The sequence below is a fragment of the Tamandua tetradactyla genome, chromosome 20, assembly GCF_023851605.1.
Source record: "Tamandua tetradactyla isolate mTamTet1 chromosome 20, mTamTet1.pri, whole genome shotgun sequence".
NCBI classification, from domain to species: Eukaryota; Metazoa; Chordata; class Mammalia; order Pilosa; family Myrmecophagidae; genus Tamandua; species Tamandua tetradactyla.
In genome coordinates this window covers 17,521,735-17,545,404 of record NC_135346.1, presented here as the reverse complement: position 1 = coordinate 17,545,404, position 23,670 = coordinate 17,521,735, and the positions used below count along the sequence as shown (strand labels likewise).

General features: G+C 33.9%; 1 protein-coding gene across 11 annotated transcripts in view; it reads left to right on the top strand.

The window, feature by feature from the left end:
- FAM13B (family with sequence similarity 13 member B) overlaps positions 1-23,670 on the top strand; it is a 188,235-nt gene that overhangs the window by 103,326 nt on the left and 61,239 nt on the right. For all 11 annotated transcript variants that reach the window (XM_077138550.1, XM_077138553.1, XM_077138558.1 and 8 more), the window contains 5 exons: positions 415-606; positions 1,043-1,255; positions 5,734-5,911; positions 6,213-6,354; positions 12,552-12,712. In XM_077138550.1, coding sequence (XP_076994665.1) covers positions 450-606; positions 1,043-1,255; positions 5,734-5,911; positions 6,213-6,354; positions 12,552-12,712 — 851 coding nt within the window. In that variant the 5' untranslated portion in view covers positions 415-449. The remainder of the gene's footprint in view (positions 1-414; positions 607-1,042; positions 1,256-5,733; positions 5,912-6,212; positions 6,355-12,551; positions 12,713-23,670) is intronic.

Sequence of the window (23,670 nt, the reverse complement as noted above, 5' to 3'; positions counted from 1 at the left end):
GGAATTAAAGGGTTCGATGATCTTCATATAGCATTGTTTAAAGATGGTTTAGGTTTTGAGTTTTAACCTGTGTCATTAGTAAGCTTGGTCAGAACAGGACCCCTTGAAGCTAAATATGTCCCTTAATTTGCCTTTGCGACATTAATGCCCCTTGCTTAGTTTTGTATAATCAGTTTTGTCAGTGTTTGGTAAATATGCAAACACTAAAGGAAGCTTTCACAGCTATTACAATAGAGAAATGCTCAGATGATTGTATTCAGCTTTGTAAAACTATGGGCCTGAAAACTGCAAAATATTTAAATAGGTAAGAACACATTCATGTGTAAAGCATCTGTCTTTAATGTACTTAGTCATATTGCCACCTGTTAATCATTGTAGTCTTTTTTTTTTTTTTTTTTGTCTTTCATTTGGCAGAAAAGACAGCTTTGATTTCTGGCTGCAAAAAAGATATGAGGAAGAGCTCCTCCCCTTCCTTGAGTAACTGCAACTCCGTTCTTGCTAACAAAATATTTGGAATACCACTTGATGAGCTGCAGCAAGGAGGACATCCAGACAATGAGGTTCCGTTCATAGTCCGCCACGTTGTGGACTATATTGAGGAACATGGTATACATTTCCTTACTTTGAGGGCTCACTTTTGTTTTAATAAACACAACATATCCCTTTTGAAAAAAATTTGAAAAATTTTTTTTTTGTATCTTACCTCCAAAATGTAGTGAGGAAAAACAATAGAAATTCTTTTTTAATGTTTTAGTTTGCTTTTTTTCTTAAATTTATATCCTTTAGAACAGTTCCCCAGCCTAGATTTTTAATGGGAGTGACAAAAATATTTTTAATGGATATAGGGGGTGGGATAAAATAGAATACACCCAGGGCACAGGTAATACTTTTCTAGAGGTGCAATTTGAAGGTTTTTAGCTAAATTGGGGAGTCAAAATGGCTTTCCAAAAGTATAAGCATTTTAAGTTGGTTGGAGAATGAATATATACGGCCATGTGGTAGAGGCTGCAGCTTATTTAATTTTTGCCTTCAACTAATGTAGGAGGTCTGGAGCAACAAGGACTTTTTCAAGTCAATGGAAATGCTGAGACAGTGGAGTGGCTTCGGCAGAGATACGACAACGGAGAAGAAGTGGATTTGGTTAAAGAAGCAGATGTTCCCTCAGCTATTAGCCTTCTTAGGTTTTTCCTTCAAGAACTTCCTGAACCTGTTATTCCTGGCAGTTTGCATATTCACTTGATGCAACTTTCACAAGGTAACATAATTTTAACTCTTATCAAACAATGATTTGTTAATTTCAGAGTCTTATGTTCTCATTTTCTCTTGTGTCTGTATGGTCTAGTTAAAGAATTATAAGTTCTTGAATCCCTGTAGTGCTGTTTATTGTTTACATGTAATTGGTCTTATTAAGCCTAAGTTATAGAGTGATAAGGAAGAAGAGAAAAGGGAGGAGACCAGAGCAAGTAGTAGTAGGGTAGGCAGAGAAAGTAGAAAAATGTATAGAAGGGTGTGTGTGTGGCACAGTGTTCAATACTAGCCATATGTGTTGCTTAATATGGGATACTTATCCCTAGTTTGATAGACCTTCCTAGCAAAAGTCAGAAGCATTCTGGAGTTGAAATGATTCTAGAGTTGAAATGTATCTAAAGGTTCTTGTTGATCATCTGCCTAAAAGAAATAAAATATCAGATTGGACAGACTCCAAGTCAAAGAAAGAAAAAAAACAAATTGGTCCTTGTTAGTTTTTTTGTGGTATCTAAAAGTAGGGCTTACTGGAATGGAGTAGAGATAGAAAATATGGCAGTAGAGGTGGGCAGAAAGGTAGGAACCAAGAGATGAGGAAATATTCCAGATCCTAGAATCAAATGCTATTCATATATATTTAATGTAGGCCGCATGTTCCATTATCTGGGACAGTTTATAAACTTGGCATGAAACAAAAATTTATTGAATTTCTTTATTAGTTTTTCTGATTTTCTTGGTATAATGATGTCTGTTATTATTTTTAATTGGATCTTCTAGAGAAATTCAGTGATGTTAGGAAATTATAATTCCTTCCGCTGTGCTTATTGCTTTTAAAGGTAGCATTTTAATACCTATTTTAAACACCTGTGTTTAACACCTAAATTAATGGGTGCCTTTGATTTATGTGTAAAGGTCTGTACAAAGATGTTCTCTGCCCCTCTTACATATATTTTCTTCTGTACAGCTAGATGATAGGGCTTATTTTGTATTTGCTGTATTTAGAAATGCTTATCCTGAGTTGGTTTGTTCCTTTATTGTACTTCCTGGATGGAAAAACAAGTTTTAAAACAAAGCATCGTTAATGTAGCCTTTTTTTCAAATTTTTTTTCTCTCAATAAGTACTACATTTTTCATTTGAATTTCTGAATCCATGTCTTCCTTCATTTGTTAGAAATGTTCTCAAGCATTTACCTTGAGTCACTTAAGCATTTTACATCCATTAACCCTGTACTGAAACTGATAAAAGTATTTAAGAGCTATCCTTTTTGTTTTTATAGTGATAGGTTTCCATATTCTCTGTATTAGCTGACTCACACACAAGTCTTTAACATCATAAGAATCAGATTATTTTTAGACATAATGGAAATTTATAAATTGATAATTGGAATAGGATTTAATAATAAAATAATTGCATCTCATTGATAGTACCTATCAGAAGTCATTTCCTTTGTCACTTGGATTGTGATTTTGATTGATACTCATTTAAAATTATGAAAGAACCAATGCACTATGTTGACATTCATGGAATTATAATATGCATCTTTCTAATTAATTATTCTCATGTTAACAGTCACCTGCAAAGGAATTAAGGCATGCAAAAATGCTCATGACTCTTAGATCTGTTGGTATTACAATATGAGAAATCCACTATTCTCTTTTCCCCACCTATACATACATAACATTGTTAGCATGCATATGTATATGTATACATACATGCATTTCTTTAAAAGCTATGCATGGTAGGTGTGGTGTTTCCTATTTTGTTTATGCATCCTTTAGTATTCTTTTGGGAAGGTACTTGTAGATAAATATGTCAGTATCTTAATTGATATTCACAAATTCAGAAGAAAATTATGGCTTTTAAGATTATGGAAGGAATATTGCTGCTGTCAAATCTAAACTTCTGTTTAAAAAAGTGATTTTCATTTTTTCTGTGGTGACAAGGACGGCAGTGTGCTTTCGTTCACTACTGACATTTTGGACTGGGTAATTCTTGTTTGGGGTGCGAGTGTCCTTTGAATTTAGGATGTTTAGCAGCACCCATGGCCTCTGGTCACTTAATTCCAGTAGTGTCCTTTTTCCTCAAATTACAACAACCCCCAAAAAAGAGAAAAGCCAATTTCCTCCATTGTCAAATGTCCAGGAGCAAAACTTCTCACCTTTAAGATCCACTAGTTTAGACCATAATGTTTGTTTGTTTGTTTTGGGTGCATGGTCTGGGAATCGAACCCGGGTCTCCCACATGGAAGGCAGGCATTCTAACCATTAAACTACCCATGGACCCTAGACCATAATGCTTTGAACAACTTCTTATATATTATGCTTTGGTAGAAAACATAGTTCCCAGTTTTTTTGAATTATAATATTTCTAAGGAAAAGTTACAGTGCTTGAAAGAATTGCTGGTCAGGGGATAATTCTTTGACATATACATGTATTCTTCCTGGATACGATTTAACTAGAAAGTAGGGTTAAAGAGAAAGATCTAAGAAAGTGTGTACTACTGGTATGTATATTTTGAAATATTTCTCTGCGTTATTTGAAAAAGACCTAAGAAGTAGCCTGGAGATATAAATATTTTTGTAGTAGAAATGTGTACAAACAAAAGTTGAGCAACATGAACAGTACTTCAAATAAAAGCAGTATTGCTTAGAATTTCACTACCCCACTAAATTAAACATTTTAATAGTCCAGTATCTTTTTTCAGTTTTTTTTTATGTGTGTATTGATTGAGTTATTCAGCAAATAATTCACTGAGTACTGGCTATATGCTAGGCACTGTTCTAGATTCTGGCAATACAGCAGTGAACACAAGTAGCCAAAGATCTCTGCTTTCATAGAGCTAAAATTCTAAGGGAAATAGAGAGAGAGGGAAAATTAGGTGATAAGAGTAATATATAGGTATATAAGATGATCATTGCTGTAAAACTAGAAAGATTATTACATAGAAATTTTCAGTGTTGCTGAGTCATTGATAATATTAATTGCTCATATTTTTTGAGTTGTTAGACATAATTTAAAAAAATAATCCTTTCCTGTTAGTGCTTACGCTGTTAAAGTTTTCCACCAACTATAGACAAAGTGATTTAAAAAAATAATATAGAAACTGTTTCAGCCCTGTTATAAAATCAAAAGTTTTGATGCGTTTGTATGAATAGTTGATAATACTAATTACAAAACATAGAGGACATGTCATTGGTTGCATTTTACATTTTGAGTAAAATTTGTGAATATAGCTTTTCCTAATAAACTTCTAGAACTTGTGCTTTTCACAGATGGCTAATATGACCATAAAATTTTTTTTTAACTTTTTTTATTGTGTGGTATAGTATATTTACAAAGCAAAGAAAAAAACAATAGTTTTCAAAGCACTTTTCAACAAGTGGTTACTGGACAGATCCCAGAGTTTGTCATGGGCTAGCATACAATCCTCTCAGATTTTTCCTTCTAGCTTTTCCAGAATATAGGAGGCTAGAGGGCTTAAATATTTTTTTTTACATCACAGTCAACTTTTTTCTTTTTTTGTGAAAAATAACGTATATACCAAAAAGCTATAAATTTCAGAGCACAGCACCACATTTAGTTGTAGAACGTATTTCAGAGTTTGACAGGGGTTACAGTTTCACGATTTTAGTGACCATAACATTTTACCAATAATTTTTGTGAAATAATTTTAAGACCCTCAACAGAGATATAAAACAAAACTTAATGGGTTTGGTTCTTAGTGAATCAATAAATTACTTCTTCTTTGGAGTATCTCTGAGAATTGCTTCTCCAAAATGTAGTCCTCATTAATCAGTGGAGTTAATAGGAGCTTAGTTTCTATTAAGCTCCATGCCAACTCATTGACATGATTAACGTGGCCTAGCTTTTGCTAGTGATAATTCCCTTGATAAACAGAAACCGATTTTATTTTAGAGAAGAAAAACAAATGAGAAATTGAAGACTTTTTAATTTAGTTCTATAGTTATTTCTGAAGTTAATTGTTCTGTTCAGGATGTCAGAAGAAAGTTGTTTATTGTCACCCCATTTCTTCCTTGTTTTCCCATTCATCAAAGTGGAAAAGTGTGACTGATAGGATTTTCCTATTGTATTGCTTTTCTGCTTTGTTCACTAGTAAGTTGGTGTTGACTGGCCTTGGCTAGTCTAACTTCTTACAGTTGGCACTAGTTTGGAAACACAGTTATAGTCATGCAAGAGACAGCATGTTGAAAATCGATTAAAAAAATATTGGGGCCAGTGATTAATAGTTGAGGAAAATATTCTGTAACAATTGAGAGATTGACTTCCCTTTCTCCACCTTCCCCTCTCTACTCTTCACTTAATAAGTGAAATGCAAAGCCCTGAGGCATTTGGCCTCTGCTAGAGGTAGGAAGAGGTTTTGAATTGTTATAGTAAAAAAGGTAGTGTGGGTGGAGTAATGTGAACCTGGCAGAATATCTGAGCTTTGCTTTTACTTCATTAAAAAAACCTGTCATTATGTTTTATAGATTATAATAATGAAGATGAATTTGGAAGAAAATTGAGGTTCCTCTTGCAACAGCTTCCACCTGTAAATTACAGTTTGTTAAAGTTTCTGTGTAAATTTTTAGCCAATGTAGCATCACATCATGAAGAAATTTGGTCTGCAAATTCTTTGGCTGCTGTTTTTGGTCCAGATGTCTTCCAGTAAGTTATACACATTTTTGTTTAATTAAAAAAACTTGGAATTTTCACATAAAATCATTATACTGTCTCTCAAAGATCCTAGATTGCTTGGTGAACCATTTTTTTTTAATAGTAGATCTGATTAATCTTTCCAGCATTTCTGTGAACAGGGTACAAATAAGTTGTTTTACAGATGGGAAAACTGAGGTACAGAATTATGACATTAATTGTTCAGAGTCATCAACTGACTCATTTCTTGTCTCCTGACTTTATTTGGGATTAATTTAAGAACTCTCAGTTCAATTTGGACTTTTATTTTCAGCATTTACACTGATGTGGAAGATCTGAAAGAGCAAGAAATAGTGAGCAGGATAATGGCTGGACTTCTGGAAAATTATGATGAGTTTTTTGAAAATGAAGAGGAAGATTTTTCATCTAATGATTTGAGTTCAATTACTGAACAGGTGAGAATATTTTAAATATTGTACTTGGAGTTTTTTTTTTTTTTTAAGAAATGCACTTAAGGAAGGGCTTGACATGAACTGGAATTTAAGTACTGAGCTGGAAGTAATTTTCTTGTTTATTGAATGTAGTCTGTAGGTGGTGAGAGATCCATGTAGTATATGAATGTGATATTTTCCTGAGCTACTTGTCCTCTTTGAAACCAGAGTGTATGATAGAGTTTTATAGCATGTTTATTTTTTCCTTTTGTCAACTCAAGCATTGTTTATTTTTTAAGAATATTGTGTTTTTGTTTTTTGCAGAAAGCTTTACCAGTATATGAAATCAAGGCAAAGGATGAGAAATACAAGTTAGAGGAAATGATTTAATATCACAGAAATTAAAAAAATATATATAGTATGGGAAAATAAAATGAAAATGTCTAGCAGCTGAAAGAGTTGACATAAGGGCTAGTAATAATTTCATTCTTGGAGTTTTTCTTGCTTAAATTATCAAGTTGATATAAAGCAGTGCAATCAAAAATGGGAAGCAGCTAGTGATTAAATATTGGACTTGCAGATAATATGTTAACTCTGGTGACTCTAGAATATTAAAATCCATTTTTCGGGACACATTATATATTTTGTTGTCATTGCTATTCCTTGATGGTTGAGACCGTGCAAGGACCTTCCCTCTTTATGAGGCAAGAATATAGAAGTTGAGTAGTTGCAGATCTTGTAAGCCACAATGATTTAGACTCTTCAGGTTTAGAATTTGTGATGTAAGTCTGCGTGGAGGTTTTTGTTTTGTGCCTATTCTGAAATGGTTGCCAAACAAATTTCTATTAGGTTAAAACCTATGAAATTATTTTTATTTTGAGGCTGCTACCTATTATAAAAATAGATAATAATTTACCTAAAGAAAAAAAGTAGGATATGCAATTGAAGTCATCATCTACCTGTTGTCCTCTACCCTACCCCCTACCCTATAGTTTCTTGTTGTTTTCCTGGAGTTTCTTCATACAAATACTAGTGAATGTTTTATCGTAGTCTTTAACAGGAAAGGTAGCATTGCTTTTTATCAGTTTAACTGTTAATCTTGAGGATTTTTTTTTTTGTATTGTATTGTATGGTGGGGGTCACATTTTATTCTTTTTATGTGTGAATATCCCATTATTGCAGCACCATTTGTTGAATTTTTGTTGTTTGTTTCTTTTCCTTTGTTTGTTTTGCTTGCTTATTTGTTTTTGGGAAATGCATGGGTTGAGACTCGAACCCAGTCTCCTGCATGGCAGGTTAGAATTTTACTACTGAACTACTTGTACCCTCTATGGAGATCTTTTCTTATGGGAATGTAGGGAGCATTTTTTTTTTTTTTTTTCGTTTTTTGCATTTGACAGTTACCTATTATGTGGATGTAACCTTTTAATTTATTGGTTTATTGTCCCAGTCCCCAATTGTAAAGGGGATAAAGTATATCCTGGTTTTCTCAGGACAGTTCCTATTTACTTTTCCTAGTTTTCTAAGATCAGTCCTTACTTATTTTCTGGTGTAATTAATTATTACTAGTTCCTCCTTTGACTCTCAAATGTATCAAAGTTTGGATGATAAATTATATGATCACACTGTTGTATTATTTTACTTTAAAATTAAATTTCTTATTGAGCAGTTGTAAGTTTGCAGCAAGTCCCCACCCCCACCCCAGTTTTCTTATTGACATTTTACATTATGTCACACTATTTACTGATGGACCTTTGGGTTGTTTCCTTTCATTTGTTGTATTATAAAGTAGCATCTCTTGAAAAAAGGTTCTCTCTCATACGGATTTGCATTCATCCTGCTAGGCTCTGATTACATTTGTTTCTGGGTAGCCCATGTGAACTATCATGGATAAGTTTTTTTAACGTTTGGGGTTTGTACCTTCCTCAGTTTTTTGTATTTTCTTCAGTTAAGCATTTTTATCTTTGTCTGTTTCACTTTGTTTCACATAAAGCAAGGACTGGCTCTTTCTTCTTTCCCACTTCCCTGCCTCTCACCTCCCTTTTTTCTAGTATCAGGAACTGTAAAAAGAAATAGTAACAGATGCTAGATTGCATCTTGCAGTGTTGAAACTGAGATGAAATCACAGTGCATATATATGTGAAGTAAATAGGTTAGAATTTGTACCTGAATCAGTGGCCCTGGAAACTTCTGGCAATTTTTTGAAAATTTCCAACAATTATATGCAGTTCCTGACTTAAACACTTGGTTAAAATAGAGAATTGAGACATCTATTCAAAATTATTCTTGCTTAAAAGAAAATGACATTAAACTCTTAATATCTTTTGATGTCCATGAGAAATCCCATCTGTTGGGGAATTCTGTGTGCCTTTTTTCTTTTCTCAAAATGAAATAGTATACATATGTTTGTGTCATTTTAACTTTATGAGATGATTATTTATAAAATTAATTGTAAGAAACTGATATCAACTTGACCTAATGTTTATATCTTGACTCCTCTAAAGTCTGCAGAGTTATGCCTTGGTCATATTTTATATTATTGTGTAATTCTTTGTTATTTCTGTTAACCTGTGGATTCCTTAGCTTTGCCAAACTATATTCATATCTAACCTCTATTGCATCTGTATTTTTCTAATTTTTTAAGCACTAGAAAATTTTAACTAAAATATATTGTGCTTTACATTAAATAGAACGATGGCTAAATTAATCAATACCAGCAGGTGATGTTGAATTCTGTAGATTTGCCTGTGGGTAAAAGAGGATCTTAGCATATAGTGCAGAATATGTTCAATAAATGGGTCCTGAGAGCATTGATTTATATTTAATTATCTTAGTCTATGTTGCTGATTTCCAGAATCTATTTTCATTATATTTCTGAATTATAAGCATGTTGCAAATAACAGAGAAAGACATTTCTAAAAGTTTTTAAAGTAGATTTAATAAATTCAGTTTGATTTATGAGGCAGAAGTGATGAGGTATGTAAATAAAAGTAAAATTTCCTCAAATTCATCCTAATTTGTTTGTATTTTTAAGTTGGCCTAACATAAGTGCTGCCAATCTCTTTTTTCTTTACATATGCAGGCACCAGGAAACGAACCCAGGTCTCCAGCATGGCAGGCAGAGTCTGGCCTGCCCAGTGCTGCTAATTTCTTTTTTTTTTTCCTTCTTTTTAATTGTCTGCCTTTCCTTTCTTTTTTTAATTTTTATTAATAAAACCAAATCATAGAAAAAGAATATGAACATTCTTTTTTCATCATGTAGTTGTATATTCATCATCATGATCATTTCTTAGAACATTTGCATCAATTCAGAAAAAGAAATAAAAACAAAACAGAAAAAAAAATTCATACACACCATGCCCCTTACCCCTCCCATTCACTGATCACTAGTGTTTTCAATGTACTAAATTTATTCTGAATTTGTTCCCCTATTTATTTATTTTTAATCCATGCTTTACTCATCTGTCTATAAGGTAGTTAAATGAAGCATGTCAGGTAGATAAAAGAAGCAGCTGCTAATTTCTTAACCCACATATTTAGAGATGTGGGTACACTTTGTCTTGGCAGTGGTTTGAGTTTTCTCCTGTTTTGATATTTGAAGGAAGTAAAGTTTATCCAGTATTCTCTTCTTTTGCAGCTTCATCTCAATAATATAAGTATTTGACTATTAGAATCTTCTCAAGGTAATAGGTATTCTATTATTAGTATGGGAGAGATGGCTGGAGATGATAAGTAGGAAGTGTTTGAGAAATGACCCAGTGTCAAGTGGATACATTTTTTTTCTCTTTTGGTGGGATCCTTAAATGATTTGAGAATCCAGTGGAGTGGTTTGAAGTTGAGGGTAACAATTATGTTTCTTTATACATTTGAGAAGGCAGATAGCAGCATTCTCCACAAGCCACAGTCTGGAGAGCAGGCATTTCATGAGGTCCTAGAGAAGGGAATTACAGCAGTCAAAGAAAGAGAGGTAGGTACTCCATAAGTGGAGTTGAGTCAGCTGTATATATAGGGCAAGTCCAGAATAATTTATTATCAGAATGAGTGTTGATAAGCATAAGGTCAAGTTGGCAAGCAGAGAATCAAGAACTTGTAGAGATTAATATGGGGTGTGAGAGAGAGAACATTTTAATCTGTCTTTAATGGTTACTCTTGCCCAAAATAATGTCATCAACTTAAGTTGTGGGAAAATACATTTGGGAGGCTTGGCAGTTGGGGTGGGGGCAGAGGGGCGGAAATCCCATAGGTTACTTTCAATATCCTATCTTAGTTGATCATCACTGGTGAAAGTACTATGTTGATTAATTTACATAAAGCTTATTAAATTGAATGTAATATAGTCAATATAATTGAGTGTAAGACTTCCATAGTTCTCAAGAGCTATTGACTGAGAACCCACAAACTAATCTCTTTTTAAACATATGTTAAAATAGTAATACCTCTGTGTCTAAAATTTGTGGATTGAATAAATATTCATCTATTCTCGATTTAAATAGCCAACTTTAACATTTTTCTTACTCTTCTGTTTTGCCCAAGCTTTTATTAATCAGCCACAATAATTTACATTTTATACTGAAAAGAAGTATTTTTTTTGGCTTTTTTTTCTTGCTTAGGTAACCAGGTGAATATTAATGAAGTACATTCTCTTGACTTTCACAAATTTATTAAATACATAGATCAGGGAAGAGGAAAATTTTCTGTTTACATTCAGTTTAAAAAAATCTATTATTTGATATGTTCACCTTTGTATGTAAACCTCACCTCTCAGTTAATAACCCTTTTTTGTTAATCACATTATACATAACACATGATAGATGAGGGATGGCATTTGTAAGCTAAACATATTCAACAGAATCTGCTGCACATGCTACATATGTAAAGTAAATTATTCACAAATGAGGTCATTTACTATCGTTAAAAATGAATTTTTAACAACCCATCTGACTAGTGACTTGATATACCAGTGGTTGAGAGCTGCTGTGTTAGGTAGTTTGGATGGCAGATACTGTCTTTATTTCTTATAAAAAGTGATGCTATATATAGAAATAGAATAGAATCCTAACTCATATTCTGTATAGAATTGAATAAATCCTGTTATGATAGTATTTATGATTTATTATGAATAGACACAGCAGTTTACATATGTTATTTAATCCTTTCAACCAGCTCTGTGGCAGTAGAGTATCTCCTTTTCACACGTAAGGCTTGGAAAAGTTAAGAAGCTAAGTAGGTTGCCAGAGATAGTAAGGGCTTAGTAGGGATATGAACATAGATCTTTCTGACTCCGAATCCTGGCTATTAACAAGTTTATTGACTTGGAAGCGGGAGTGTGATAGAATATCGGAATGTAACTAACCTTCTTTTGCTTGCAGTTTTACTGACAGTATTCCAACAACTGTATTTGCATGTCCATCAGGAAAAATACCTGTTTACATGTAGTGGTAAACAAATTTATTCTAGGTATTTACTTTTACTGCTCCATGTTTTTAATAATTTGTATTAATGTACAAAAGATGTTAAGACTGTTTAAGGGTGGCGTCTTCTTTCAGATAACTTAATTTCTCATTTGAAAATATTTTGTTGGTTTTCCTTCCCTAATATTTGTCTTTTCATTGGAGTGATTATTTACTTATATATCCCATTTGATGATGGAAGACATATGATAGCCCCTGCCAGAAAGTAATTATAACCTTGAGTTATTCTAACTAGTCAAAACAGTGAGATCTCCCTGTTGTAGGGTTCCATTTCTTCATGAAAAATTAGAAGTCAGCCAGTGTTTTCTAAAACAAAGCTAACAACCTAAGGCAAAATTTTTGTGCCTTTCTACCTTTTTTCAATTTGCTCTGTATTAAAATGACTTATTTAATGCACTTGGAAATTGGTGAGAAAATTAGAAGTTTCTAGTAACTTATATTTACAAAACTGAGTAGAAAATGAAGTTTTCTTGCTAACTGCAATGTTGTACTCTTTTTCATAGTTGACAATCCTAACTCATATTCCTAGTAATGTACTGCTTTCTGCTTCAAAATATTACTTTTGTCTGGTTTGCAATTTTAGTTTGATTTTGAAAAACTTAGGAATTACTGCATAAAAGAGATTAGTTGTAGGAAATAAAATAAAAAATAAACTGTTTTTGTTTTCAAATTTCTTAGAATGGTGTGTCTTAGATATGTCAGTTAACAGTTTAATTAAATTTATTTCTCAATTTCCATTTATCCATAAAGGTTAATGAACTTTCGGAGGAAGAAGAAGAAGATGAAAAGCTAGAACATATAGAAGAACTTCCAGAAGAGGGTGCAGAGAAATCAAATGATGTGCCAGAGGCCGTACAGTTAAGAATGACTGAAAACACCATTGAACCAAATAGTGTTACAGCATCAACAAGGTAGTATTTCAGTTGAAGGAACCTTAGCTTTTGAGTATTCCGTTCTTGATGTAGATTTACTCCAGCACTAATACCATACAAATTGTAACTGTGTGAAAGATTAATATTTATGTATGAAAAAGAGGAAGAAGAAAATTTTAGAGCAGTCTTGCTTACTATGGATGTTTATTTGTTAGTTGACTGTTTATATCTTTCTTTTATAACCTTTTATATATATTTCTTCTTAAAACTTACTTTTGTGTGTTTGTTAGTTAGGCGGGGTATAATTTAATTGCTAGAGAAAGACCAAGTGATTAAATTAGCTTATATTTCCAGCTTCTTAGCTGAAACAACTTTGAGCTAGGATGTAAGGAGAAATTCTGTGACGCATTAACGTAGTGCTTTCTAATCACTCTCATGTATAAAGTGACAATATTTTTATGGCATCCTGAGTAAATTCAGTAAATGTAGTAGGTTGAAGGTACTATCCCAGAACGTATCTGGAAATATCAGGCATGCTACTACAGAAAGTACTAGAGAATTCAAGAACTCTCCATAACTATGACTTGCTAAATTCTGTACTAGTTCTCTGTAAGTCTCCGAGGTTTACTTCACCTTTCTAATTAGGTGGTGTTCTAGTTTGCTAGCTGCTGGACTGCAATACACCAGAGACGGTTTGGTTTTTAATAAAAGAGGATTTATTTCATTAGTTCTTCAGAGGAAAGACAGCTAACATTCATTTCAGGTTCTTTCTTACGTGGGAAGGCTCAGGGTAGTCTCTGCTGGGCTACTCTCCAGGCCTCTGGGTTCCAGCAGCTTTCCCCAGAGTGATTCCTTTCTGCATCTCCAAAGGCCTGGGCCGAGCTGCAAGTGCTGAGATGAGGTATGCTGAGCTGTTTAGGCTGTGCTATGTTGTACTCTCTCATTTAAGCACCATCCAGTTAAGTCAAACGTCATTCATTGCAGCAGGCATGTCTCCTAGCCAATTGCTGATAGAATCAGCAATAGATGAAGTTCACATACCATTGGCTCATGTCCACAGCAACAGAACTAGGTGCCTTCACCTGGCCAAGTTGACAACTGAATCTAACTACCACAGGTGGCTACAGCTATATATATATCAAATACTTGATATTTTTCATTAAATTTCTGTTCAGTGAAATGGTGGTCAAAAAACAGAAGAAATTAAAAGTCGTAATACCAAAGAAAAGAGTTAACTGTTATCATATAGAAAAATTATAAAATAATTTAAACTGTATACCACTAACTACAACTGTCATTTCTTGTTTGCTTCTTAATCTTTATATTATGTAGTTTCTTCATACATGCTTGTAATTATGGTTTATTAACCCATTTATTTACTCTTTTGCCCATCATTTAACATTTTATTTATGCTTTTCTGTATTTTTTTTTCATGGCCTCTTACCTATATGTTAAGATATTTAACTGTATATTGTACTCTTAACTATAGTTTACCTAATCATTGTTTTTTTTGAACATTTGGAGATTTTCCTACTGGCTTCACAGTACTATGCTAAAGATTACTTACAAACCTTTATTCTTATGCCTGGTTTTTCCTTAAAAGAAGGAAGTTAGCTGTTTAGGATAAGTTTCCAGGTATGGATTTGTTGGGCACAAAGAGTGAACCTTACAAAGAGTGAATTTCTAAACTACTTTGAAGTCTTGGCCCAATTTACATTGCCACCAGCAATATTTTCCTGAAGACTTGACAATACTTAATTTAATTTAAATGGTTGTTTTTTATTTTGTTAATTTAGAATGGGCTCTAGTAAGTTGGCCACAAGGTACAATTTGACTATTTAAACAAACTAATTAAAATTAAATAAAATTAAAATGTATTTCTGAGTTACAGTAGTTATATTTTAAATACTCAATAGCCATATGTGACTAGTGGCTACTGTAGTAAACAGTATAGATAAGAGCATTTCAGTCCCTGCAGAAATTTCTTTTGGACCACGTTAATTTAGAGCTGTAAATTCATTAAGTATTTTTAGTCAGTGAATTTACCAGCAGGGTTAAGTATTGTTTCAAGTGCCTGTTACTAATATTTTTTTCTTTGATCATCTATCTAGTTTTGTAGAGAATCCTTTTCCCCTCCAATATAATCATTTTTAATTGCATTCATTGGATATTCATGGTTGTCAGGATTCTTTAATTGCAGGTCATATATACAGACCCTGGGCTGAAGTAAGAAGGCAGCTGATTAGGAAGTCTCTGGGTAGATTGCAGAGTCCAAAGGAAGAACTAAACTGGCACAGGACATGGACAGCTGTGGAGAATTTAGTAATAGAATTGCTATGGTAGCTCCAGATCGCTCTCTCTCCCTAGGTTATTCTGTTCAAGATTAGATGCCTGTGGAGGTGGGAGGAGTGAGGGGTGGCTCACATTGGGTCTTGTGCCCATCCGCTTGGCTAGAGTACGACTGGGTCATTGTGATTTATCAGTCTGCAAAGACCATGTGGAATGGAAGGAGGAGTTTGTATCCCACAGAAGAACAGGGAACTATTACCAAAAGAAAAGAAGTAGGAATATTGGGCAGCAGAAACAGATGTGTCTACTACAGTAGTCTTCTAGATTAGTGGTGATATTTATAAAATTCAGTTAACATTTTTACATTTCCCTTTTAGTTTGGGCTGATTGATTGTATAAAGGTTTAAGAGTACATTGACAACTTTTTTGGTAGTATCTCTTGTTTCAGTGATTAAAGCATTACAATTAGCATTATAGTTTTGAGGTTATATAAAACCCTTTTACATTTCATCATAGTGAGATAACTACTAAATTTTTTAGTTGAGGTTTGTTTATTTATACATATTTTAAGTATTTTGACTCATATTTTTCTTTGAATTAAGAATAGACATGGTATGTCTTTGTTTCTGCTTTATAATTAAAGATGCTTGTATTTAAAAAAAAATTTTTTTTTAATTATGTGTTCTTACCCACATGTATTTCCATAGCAACTTGTTTTACAGAAGTTAGTACAGCTTGGGTTAGGGACTGATAATTGAGTTTGTTTATAGATGAGTTTATAGTCACAGGAATCTAATCTTGAACAGAATGACCTAGGGAGAGAGAGCAATCTGGAAGCTATCATAGCAGTTCTATTACTAAATTCTCCACAGCTGTCCATATTCTGTGCCTGTTTAGTTCTTCCTTTGGACTCTGCAACGTTTTATGATTTAAGTCCAAGAAATGTCTAAATGTATAACATTTTTATAAGTGTTTACTAAAAGCTACATGAATGAAAAAATAAAATGGAATGAAACATAGAGCTAGTTAGAGGGAATGGATACTAAATGCATTTTCCCCCCTAGTTGTCTCAAAAAACAATTTTTTTATATTAGAGAAGTTGTAGGTTTACAGATAATCATGCATAAAATACAGGATACCCATATACTGCCTTATTACCAACACTTTGCATTGGTATGGAACATTTGTTTTAATTGATGATAGCACATTTTTATAACTGTACTATTAATTAAGTCCATGGTTTAACTTAGGGTTCACTGTTTATAGTATAGTTCCATGAATTTGTGTGTGTGTGTGGTGCTATTGTTTTTTAATGCAATTTTATTGAGATATATTCACATAGCATACAGTCCATCCAAAGTATACAATCAGTGGCTCCCAGTATCATCACATAGTTGTTCATTGACTACCACAGTCAATTTTAGAACATTTTCATTACTCCAGGAAAAAAAAAAAGAAAAGAAAACCCAAAGCACTCCATACCCCTTATCTTCCCTATTGTTATTTTTAACAGTTTTATTCACACTCCATGCAGTCCATCTTAAGTGTACAATCAATGGCTCTTGTTATAATCACATAGTTATATGTTCACCACTACAGTTAATATGAGCACATTCTTATTTCTTCCAAAGGAAAAAATTCCATCCCATTTACATTTAGCTTTAATATGTTGCCTTTGTTACAATTAATGAAGAGTATTAAGGTGTTAATGTTAACTGTAGATCTTACTTTGTATTAATTATATTTTGTCCATATACACCTTGTAATATAACATGCATTAGTTCTCATTCTAAATGATACTATATATATATTCTCATATACTTTCTTATATTTGTACTATTAACCACCATTTTTGTCCACTTTAGGCTCCGCAAAAGAAGTTATACAGTCCAAGTTTTCATCCTGTAGCTTATCTTCTGGTGACATACATGACTTTAGCTTTCCTTTTTTAATTGTACTCATACTCACCTTTGTTAATTATGCTTACAGTATTGTGCTATCCATTTCTGAACCTTAAAAACATTTTTTTAATTCTGTTAACTGTATGTACAATTTAACTTTTCCCCTTTTCAATCACATTCAGATATATATGTCTGTGTTGTTCATTGCATTCACAATGTTGTGCTACCATCACCACTGTCCTTTACCTAAACATTTCCATCATTCCAAATGGGAAGGGTGTACTTTTTTTTTTTGAGGAGGAAAAAGTGTTTTATACCAGTGAGAGAGGAGGGGAAGTTTTCCCAAACCTGCCTCTTCTTAATGATTTTTCGTTTTTTTTTTTTTTTCCTGAATCTTTTTTTTGAACATTATTTATTATGAAATGCAACAATAATACAAAAAAGCAATGAACCAAGTAATTACAGAACAGATTTCAGATTTTGGTATGGGTTACAGTTCCACAATTTTAGATTTTTCTTTCCAGCTCCTGCAAGACATTGGAGACAAAAAGAAATATTGATATAATGATTCAGCAGTCACACTCATTTGTTAAACCCTGTGTTCTCTGTTATAACTCCTCCTTGTCCTTTGATCTGGCTCCTAATCTTTAGGGTTATTTGGGCTTTGTTGATAATGTGGGATAGGATGATAGAACAGCTAATGTTCTTGAAATGGTTGGCTCCTTTGGGTTTCCAGACTTATCTGGCCTAGTTACCATATGGAGGTTGTAGTTTTCTGGAAAGTAATTTCAGTGCATGAAACTTTTGTAGAATCTTAGTTAGAACCCTAGATGTTTTTTAGGGTTAACAGGAATAGTTTTGGTTAGTGTATTATTTAGGGATCTCTAGAGAAGTGGTACCAACAGAAGATAATATGTAAGTATGAGATTGAAGTGTCTCATGCAACTGTGGAGATGAAAGAGTCTGAACACTAGGGCAGGCTGTGAGCTGGCAGTTCCAGTGAGGGTCCTCAGCAAACTCCCTAGGAGAAGCTGGCTGGCTGAAGTGGAGAGAAGGAGTTTCTCTTCTGAATTCTCCTTAAAAGCTCAGATGATTAGATTAATTTTCAGTCATTGCAGGAGACACTCCCCTTAGATGACTGCAGATATAATCAGCTGTGGATGCAAACAACATGCACATGATTTAAGTCCAAGAAATGTCTTCATAGCAACAGATAGGCCAGTGTTTCCTTGACCGTACAACCAGGCACCATCACCTGGCAAAGTTGACACACGAACGTAACCATTATAGTCCATCCCTTGTCACCTTGGCAGCTGTGCACATCATCTTAAACCATACTTAATCTCCAAATAGAAAACAATAACAGACATGCTTTTTTTTTGTTTGTTTAGCAATACTCAACTGTCCTATGTACAACTGGAAAAAACGCAGAATGTCTCCAGAATAGGATGAAAATCCTTGCATAATATTCACTTTTAAACTTGATATCTTATAACTTAAATACTGTAACATGAACAGTACACCTTATGTCATATGATAAAGGGAATAAAATGGAGAGGAAAACAATGATATTTGCTTTATGTACATATGCAAGCATACTTATTATAAAGCAAGGAAGTAATATGCATCCATTACAATTCTCAGTTCTTAGGTTGTTAGACACTTGAATTGCTTCCACCTTTTTTGCATTGTGACTACTGCTGTGCACATTGGTGAGCATCTATCTATTCGTGTCCCTGCTTTTGATACTTTGGGTATATACCTAGGATTGTAGGGTCGTATGGTAATTCTATACTTAGATTTCTGAAGAACTACCAGACTACCTTACACAGTAGCTGCACATTTTACATTGTCAGCAGTAATGAATGACTGTTCCTATGTTTCTGCATTCTTTTCAATGCTTGTTAATTTCTGTTTTTTTATTAGCAACCTTTTTAATAGGTGTGAAATGGTATCTCATTATGGTTTTCATTTGCATTTCCCAGATGGCTAATGATGTTGAACATCTTTTCAGGTGCTTTCTGGCTACTTTTGTATCTTGGGAGAGATGTCTCTTCCAGTCTTCTGTCCTTTTTTAAATTGGGTTTATCTTTTTGTTGAGTTGAAATCCTTCTTTTTATATTCTGGATATTAAATCTTTATCAGATATGTGTTTTCCAAATATTTTCTCTCATTGTATAGGTTGTCATTTTACTTTTGTGAGAAAGTCCTATGAGGAAGAAAATTATGATGAGGTCCCATTTATCTCTTTTTCCTTTTTGTTGCTTGTGCTTTGGGTATAAAGTCTAAGAAAACATTGCCTAACACAGGGTCCTAAAGATGCTTCCCTTTGTTTTTCCCTAGGAGTTTGTTTGTTTGTTTGTTTATTTTAACATGGGCAGACACTGGGATGTGAACCCGGGTCTCCAGCATGGCAGGCAAGAACTCTGCCACTGAGCCACCGTTGCCTGCCCTCCTCAGGAGTTTTATAGTTTTAGTTATTATATTTGGGTTTTTAAAATTTATTTTGGGTTAAATTTTGTGTGTGGTATGACATAGGAATCCACCTTCATTCTTTTGCATATGGCATCCAGTTGTCCCAGCATTTTTTTTTTATTATTGATTTTTAAATTAAAAAAATATATAAATCAAACACAAACGTTCTTAACATATGGTCATTCCGTTCTACATATACAATCAGTAATTCACAATATCACCACGTAGTTGCATATTCATCATCATGATCATTTTTTAGAACATTTGCATCAATTCAGAAAAAGAAATAAAAAAACAACAGAAAAAAATTCATATGTACCATATCCCTTACCCCTCCCTTTCATTGATCACTGTCATTTCAATCTACTAAATTTATTTTAACAGTTGTTCCCCCTGTTATTTATTTTGATTCCATATGTTGATAAGGTAGATAAAAGGAGCATCAGACACAAAGTTTTCACAATCACATAGTCACATGGTAAGAGCTATACCATTATACAATCATCTCCAAGAAACACAGCTACTGGAACACAGCTTTACATTTTCAGGCAGTTCCCTCAAGCCTCTCCATTACATCTTGACTAACAAGGTGATATCTATTTAATACTTAAGAATAACCTCCAGGATAACCTCTTGACTCTGGAATCTCTCAGCCATTGACACTTTATTTTGTCTCATTTAGCTCTTCCCCCTTTTGGTCGAGAAGGTTTTATCAGTCCCTTGATACTGAGTCTCAGCTCATTCTAGGATTTCTGTCCCACATTGCCAGGAAGGTCCACAACCCTTGGAGTCGTGTCTCACATAGACAGGGGAGAGCAGTGAGTTTGCTTGTTGTGTTGACTAGAGAGAGAGGCCACATCTGAATAACAAAAGTGGTTCTCTTGGGGAGTGACTCTTATGCCTAATTTTAAGTAGGCTTGACGTATCCTTTGTCCCAGCATTTTTTTGTGGAAGAGACTGTTCTTTCCCAATTGAGTGGTCTTTGCCACCATGTCAGAAGTCAGTTGTCCATAAATGTGAGAGTTGATTTCAGATTCTGTTGGTCAATATTTCTGTCCTTTTTTTTCAAATGCAGTTTTGTTGAGTTATATTCACATGCCATCTAATCACCAAAGTATACAATCATTGGTTCACCATGTCTTCATATAGTTGTTCATTCATCACCACAATAGATTTTAACATTTTCATTCCTCCAAAAACAGTAAAAATAAGAAAAATAACAATAATACTCAAAACTTCCCATACTTCCTGTCTCCCTATTATTTATTTTTTGTCTGTATTTTCTTACTCATCTGTCCATACACTAGATGTATTAGTCACAAGATTTTCACAATCACACGGTAGCACTGTAAAAGCTACATAGTTTATATAGTCGTCGTCAAGAATTAAGACAACTGGATTACAGTTGAACGGCTTCAGGCATTTCCCTCTAGCTACTCCTATATACCAGAAACTGAAAAGGGATATCTATATGATGCATAAGAATAACCTCTAGGATGATCTCTTGACTCTATTGGAAAGTTTTTGGCCACTGAAATAAATAAAATTTGAAATTATATTTATTTCAAAATAAAAAACTTTGTTTTATTTCTCTTCCCCGTTTTGGTCAGTAAGTCTCAGTCCCATGATGCCAGGGCCAGGCTCATCCTTGGGAGTCAGGTCCCATGTTGCCAGGGTGATTTACACCCCTGGGAGTCATATCTCACATAGGGGAAGGGCATTGAGTTTACCTATGGAGTTGGCTTAGAGAGAGAGAGGCCACATCTGAGCAACAAAAGTGGTTCTCTGGGGGTAACTCTTAGGCATAATTTTAAGTAGGCTTAGCTTCTTCTCTGCAGGAATAAGTTCATAAGGGCAAGCCTTGAGATTGTAGTACCGTGCTTTTTGATTATTGTGGCTTAGTAATACATTTTAAAATCTAGAAGTGTGAATTTTCCATCTTCATTCTTTTTTTTTGAAATGGCTTTAGTCTTTCAGGGTCCCTTACCCTTCCATATATATATTTTTAAAAACAGTTTAAAAAAAAATTTTTTTTTATTAATTAAAAAAAATTAACAAACAAAACATTAAGATATCATTTCATTCTACATATATAATCAGTAATTCTTGATATCATCACATAGTTGCATATTCATCATTTCTTAGAACATTTGCATCGATTTAGAAAAAGAAATAAAAAGACAACAGAAATAAAAACAAAACGATAACAGAGGAAAAAAAAAGATTATACATACCATACCCCTTACCCCTCACTTTCATTTACCACTAGCATTTCAAACTAAATTTATTTTAACATTTGTTCCCCCTATTATTTATTTTTATTCCATATGTTCTACTCTTCTGTTGATATGGTAGATAAAAGGAGCATCAGACACAAGGTTTTCAGATTCACTAAGTTACATTGTGAAAGCTATATCATTGTTCAATCATCCTCAAGAAACATGGCTACTGGAACACAGCTCTACATTTTCAGGCAGTTCCCTCCAGCCTCTCCACTATATCTTGAACAACAAGGTGGTAGCTATTTAATGTGTAAGAATAACCTCCAGGATAACCTCTCGACTCTGTTTGAAATCTCTCAGCCACTAATACTTTATTTTGCCTCATTTCTCTCTTCCCCCTTTTTTGTTGAGAAGGTTTTCTCAATCCTTTGATGCTGAGTCCCAGCTTATCCTAGGATTTCTGTCCTACATTGACAGGGAGATTTACACCCCTTGGGAGTCATGTCCCACGTAGAAAGGGAGGGCAGTGAGTTCGCTTGCTTGTTGGCTTAGAGAGCGAGAGGCTGCATCCTGAGCTACAAAAGAGGTTCTCTGAGGATGACTCTTAGACTTACTTTTAAGTAGGCATAGCCTATCCTTTGTAGGGATAATCTTCATAGGGGCGAACCCCAAGATCGAGGACTCAGCCTATTAATTTGGTTTTCCCCACTGCTTGTGAGAATATCAGGAATTTTCCAAATGGGGAGGTTGAATATTTTCCCCTTTCTCCCTATTCCCCCAAGGGGACTTTGCAAATACTTCTTTATTCACTGTTCAGATCACTCTGGAATTTATCAGGGCATCACACTAACCTGGACAAACCAACAAAATCGCATGCCCTGTTCAAGGTTCCATGTAGTTATGGTATTCAATTAAACTGACCATAGAAGTTAAATTAGGAAATGCACTACAAAATATACATTTTGCACCAAATAAACATTCCTTCCTTTAGTTTCATACAGAAGTTGAAGTTGAAGTTTAAGATATGGATGACCATCTCTTTTCAACCCCCTGCAATACTCACACTCCTTTGTTCTTCCTCATGCAAAAACATTTTTAATTTGTACATTTAATCACCATTATTGTACACTCTAGGCATTCCTGAGTTACACTATCTCAGTCTTTATCATCTGTCTTTCCTTCTGGTTTCATATGTGCCCCCAGCCCTTCTCCCTCTATCGTTCTCACTTTCAGCTTCATTTGGTGTACTTACATTATTGTGCTACAATCAAGTAGTATTGTGCTATCCATTTTAGAATTTTTACACTCAGTCTTGTTGTACAATTTGTATTCTTTGAGTACTGGTTACCCAATCTCTAGACTATTTCTGTCTCCTGATAACCTGTGTTCTTAACTGAAATTCTCCAAGTTTACTAATTAATGTTAGTTAATATCAGTGAGACCATACAGTATTCAACCTTTTGTTTCCCTCCAGTTTCACTCAGCATAACGTCTTCAAGATCTATCCATGTTACATGCTTCATGACTTTATTTTGTCTTACAGCTGTGTAATATTCTTCATATGTATATACCACAGCTTGTTTACCACTCATCCATTATGAATATTTGGGCTGTTTCCATCTCTTGGCAATTGTAAACAGTGCTGCTATAAACATAGGTGTGCAAATATCCATTTGTTCTCTGTCCTCATGTCCTCTGAATAGATACCTAGCAGTGAGATTGCTGGATCATATGGCAATTCTATACTTAGCTTCCTGAGGAACCACCAAACTGTCTCCCACAGCAGTTGTACCATTTGACATTCCCACCAACAGTGGATAAGTGTGCCTCTTTCTCAACATCCTGTCCAGCATTTACTGTTTTCTGTTTTTTTAATAATGACCATTCTGATGGGTGTATACCTTTTTTTTTAAGAGAAACTGTAAGTTTACAGGAAAGTCTTGTGAAAATCATGACATTCCTATGTTATCCCCCTGTTGTTGACACTTCACATTAGTGTGATACCTTTGTTAGAAATGATGAAAGAATTAAAATATTACTGTTGATTATAGTCCATAGTTATATTGGTTATATTTTTTTCTATATACCACTCTATTATTAATACCTTGTA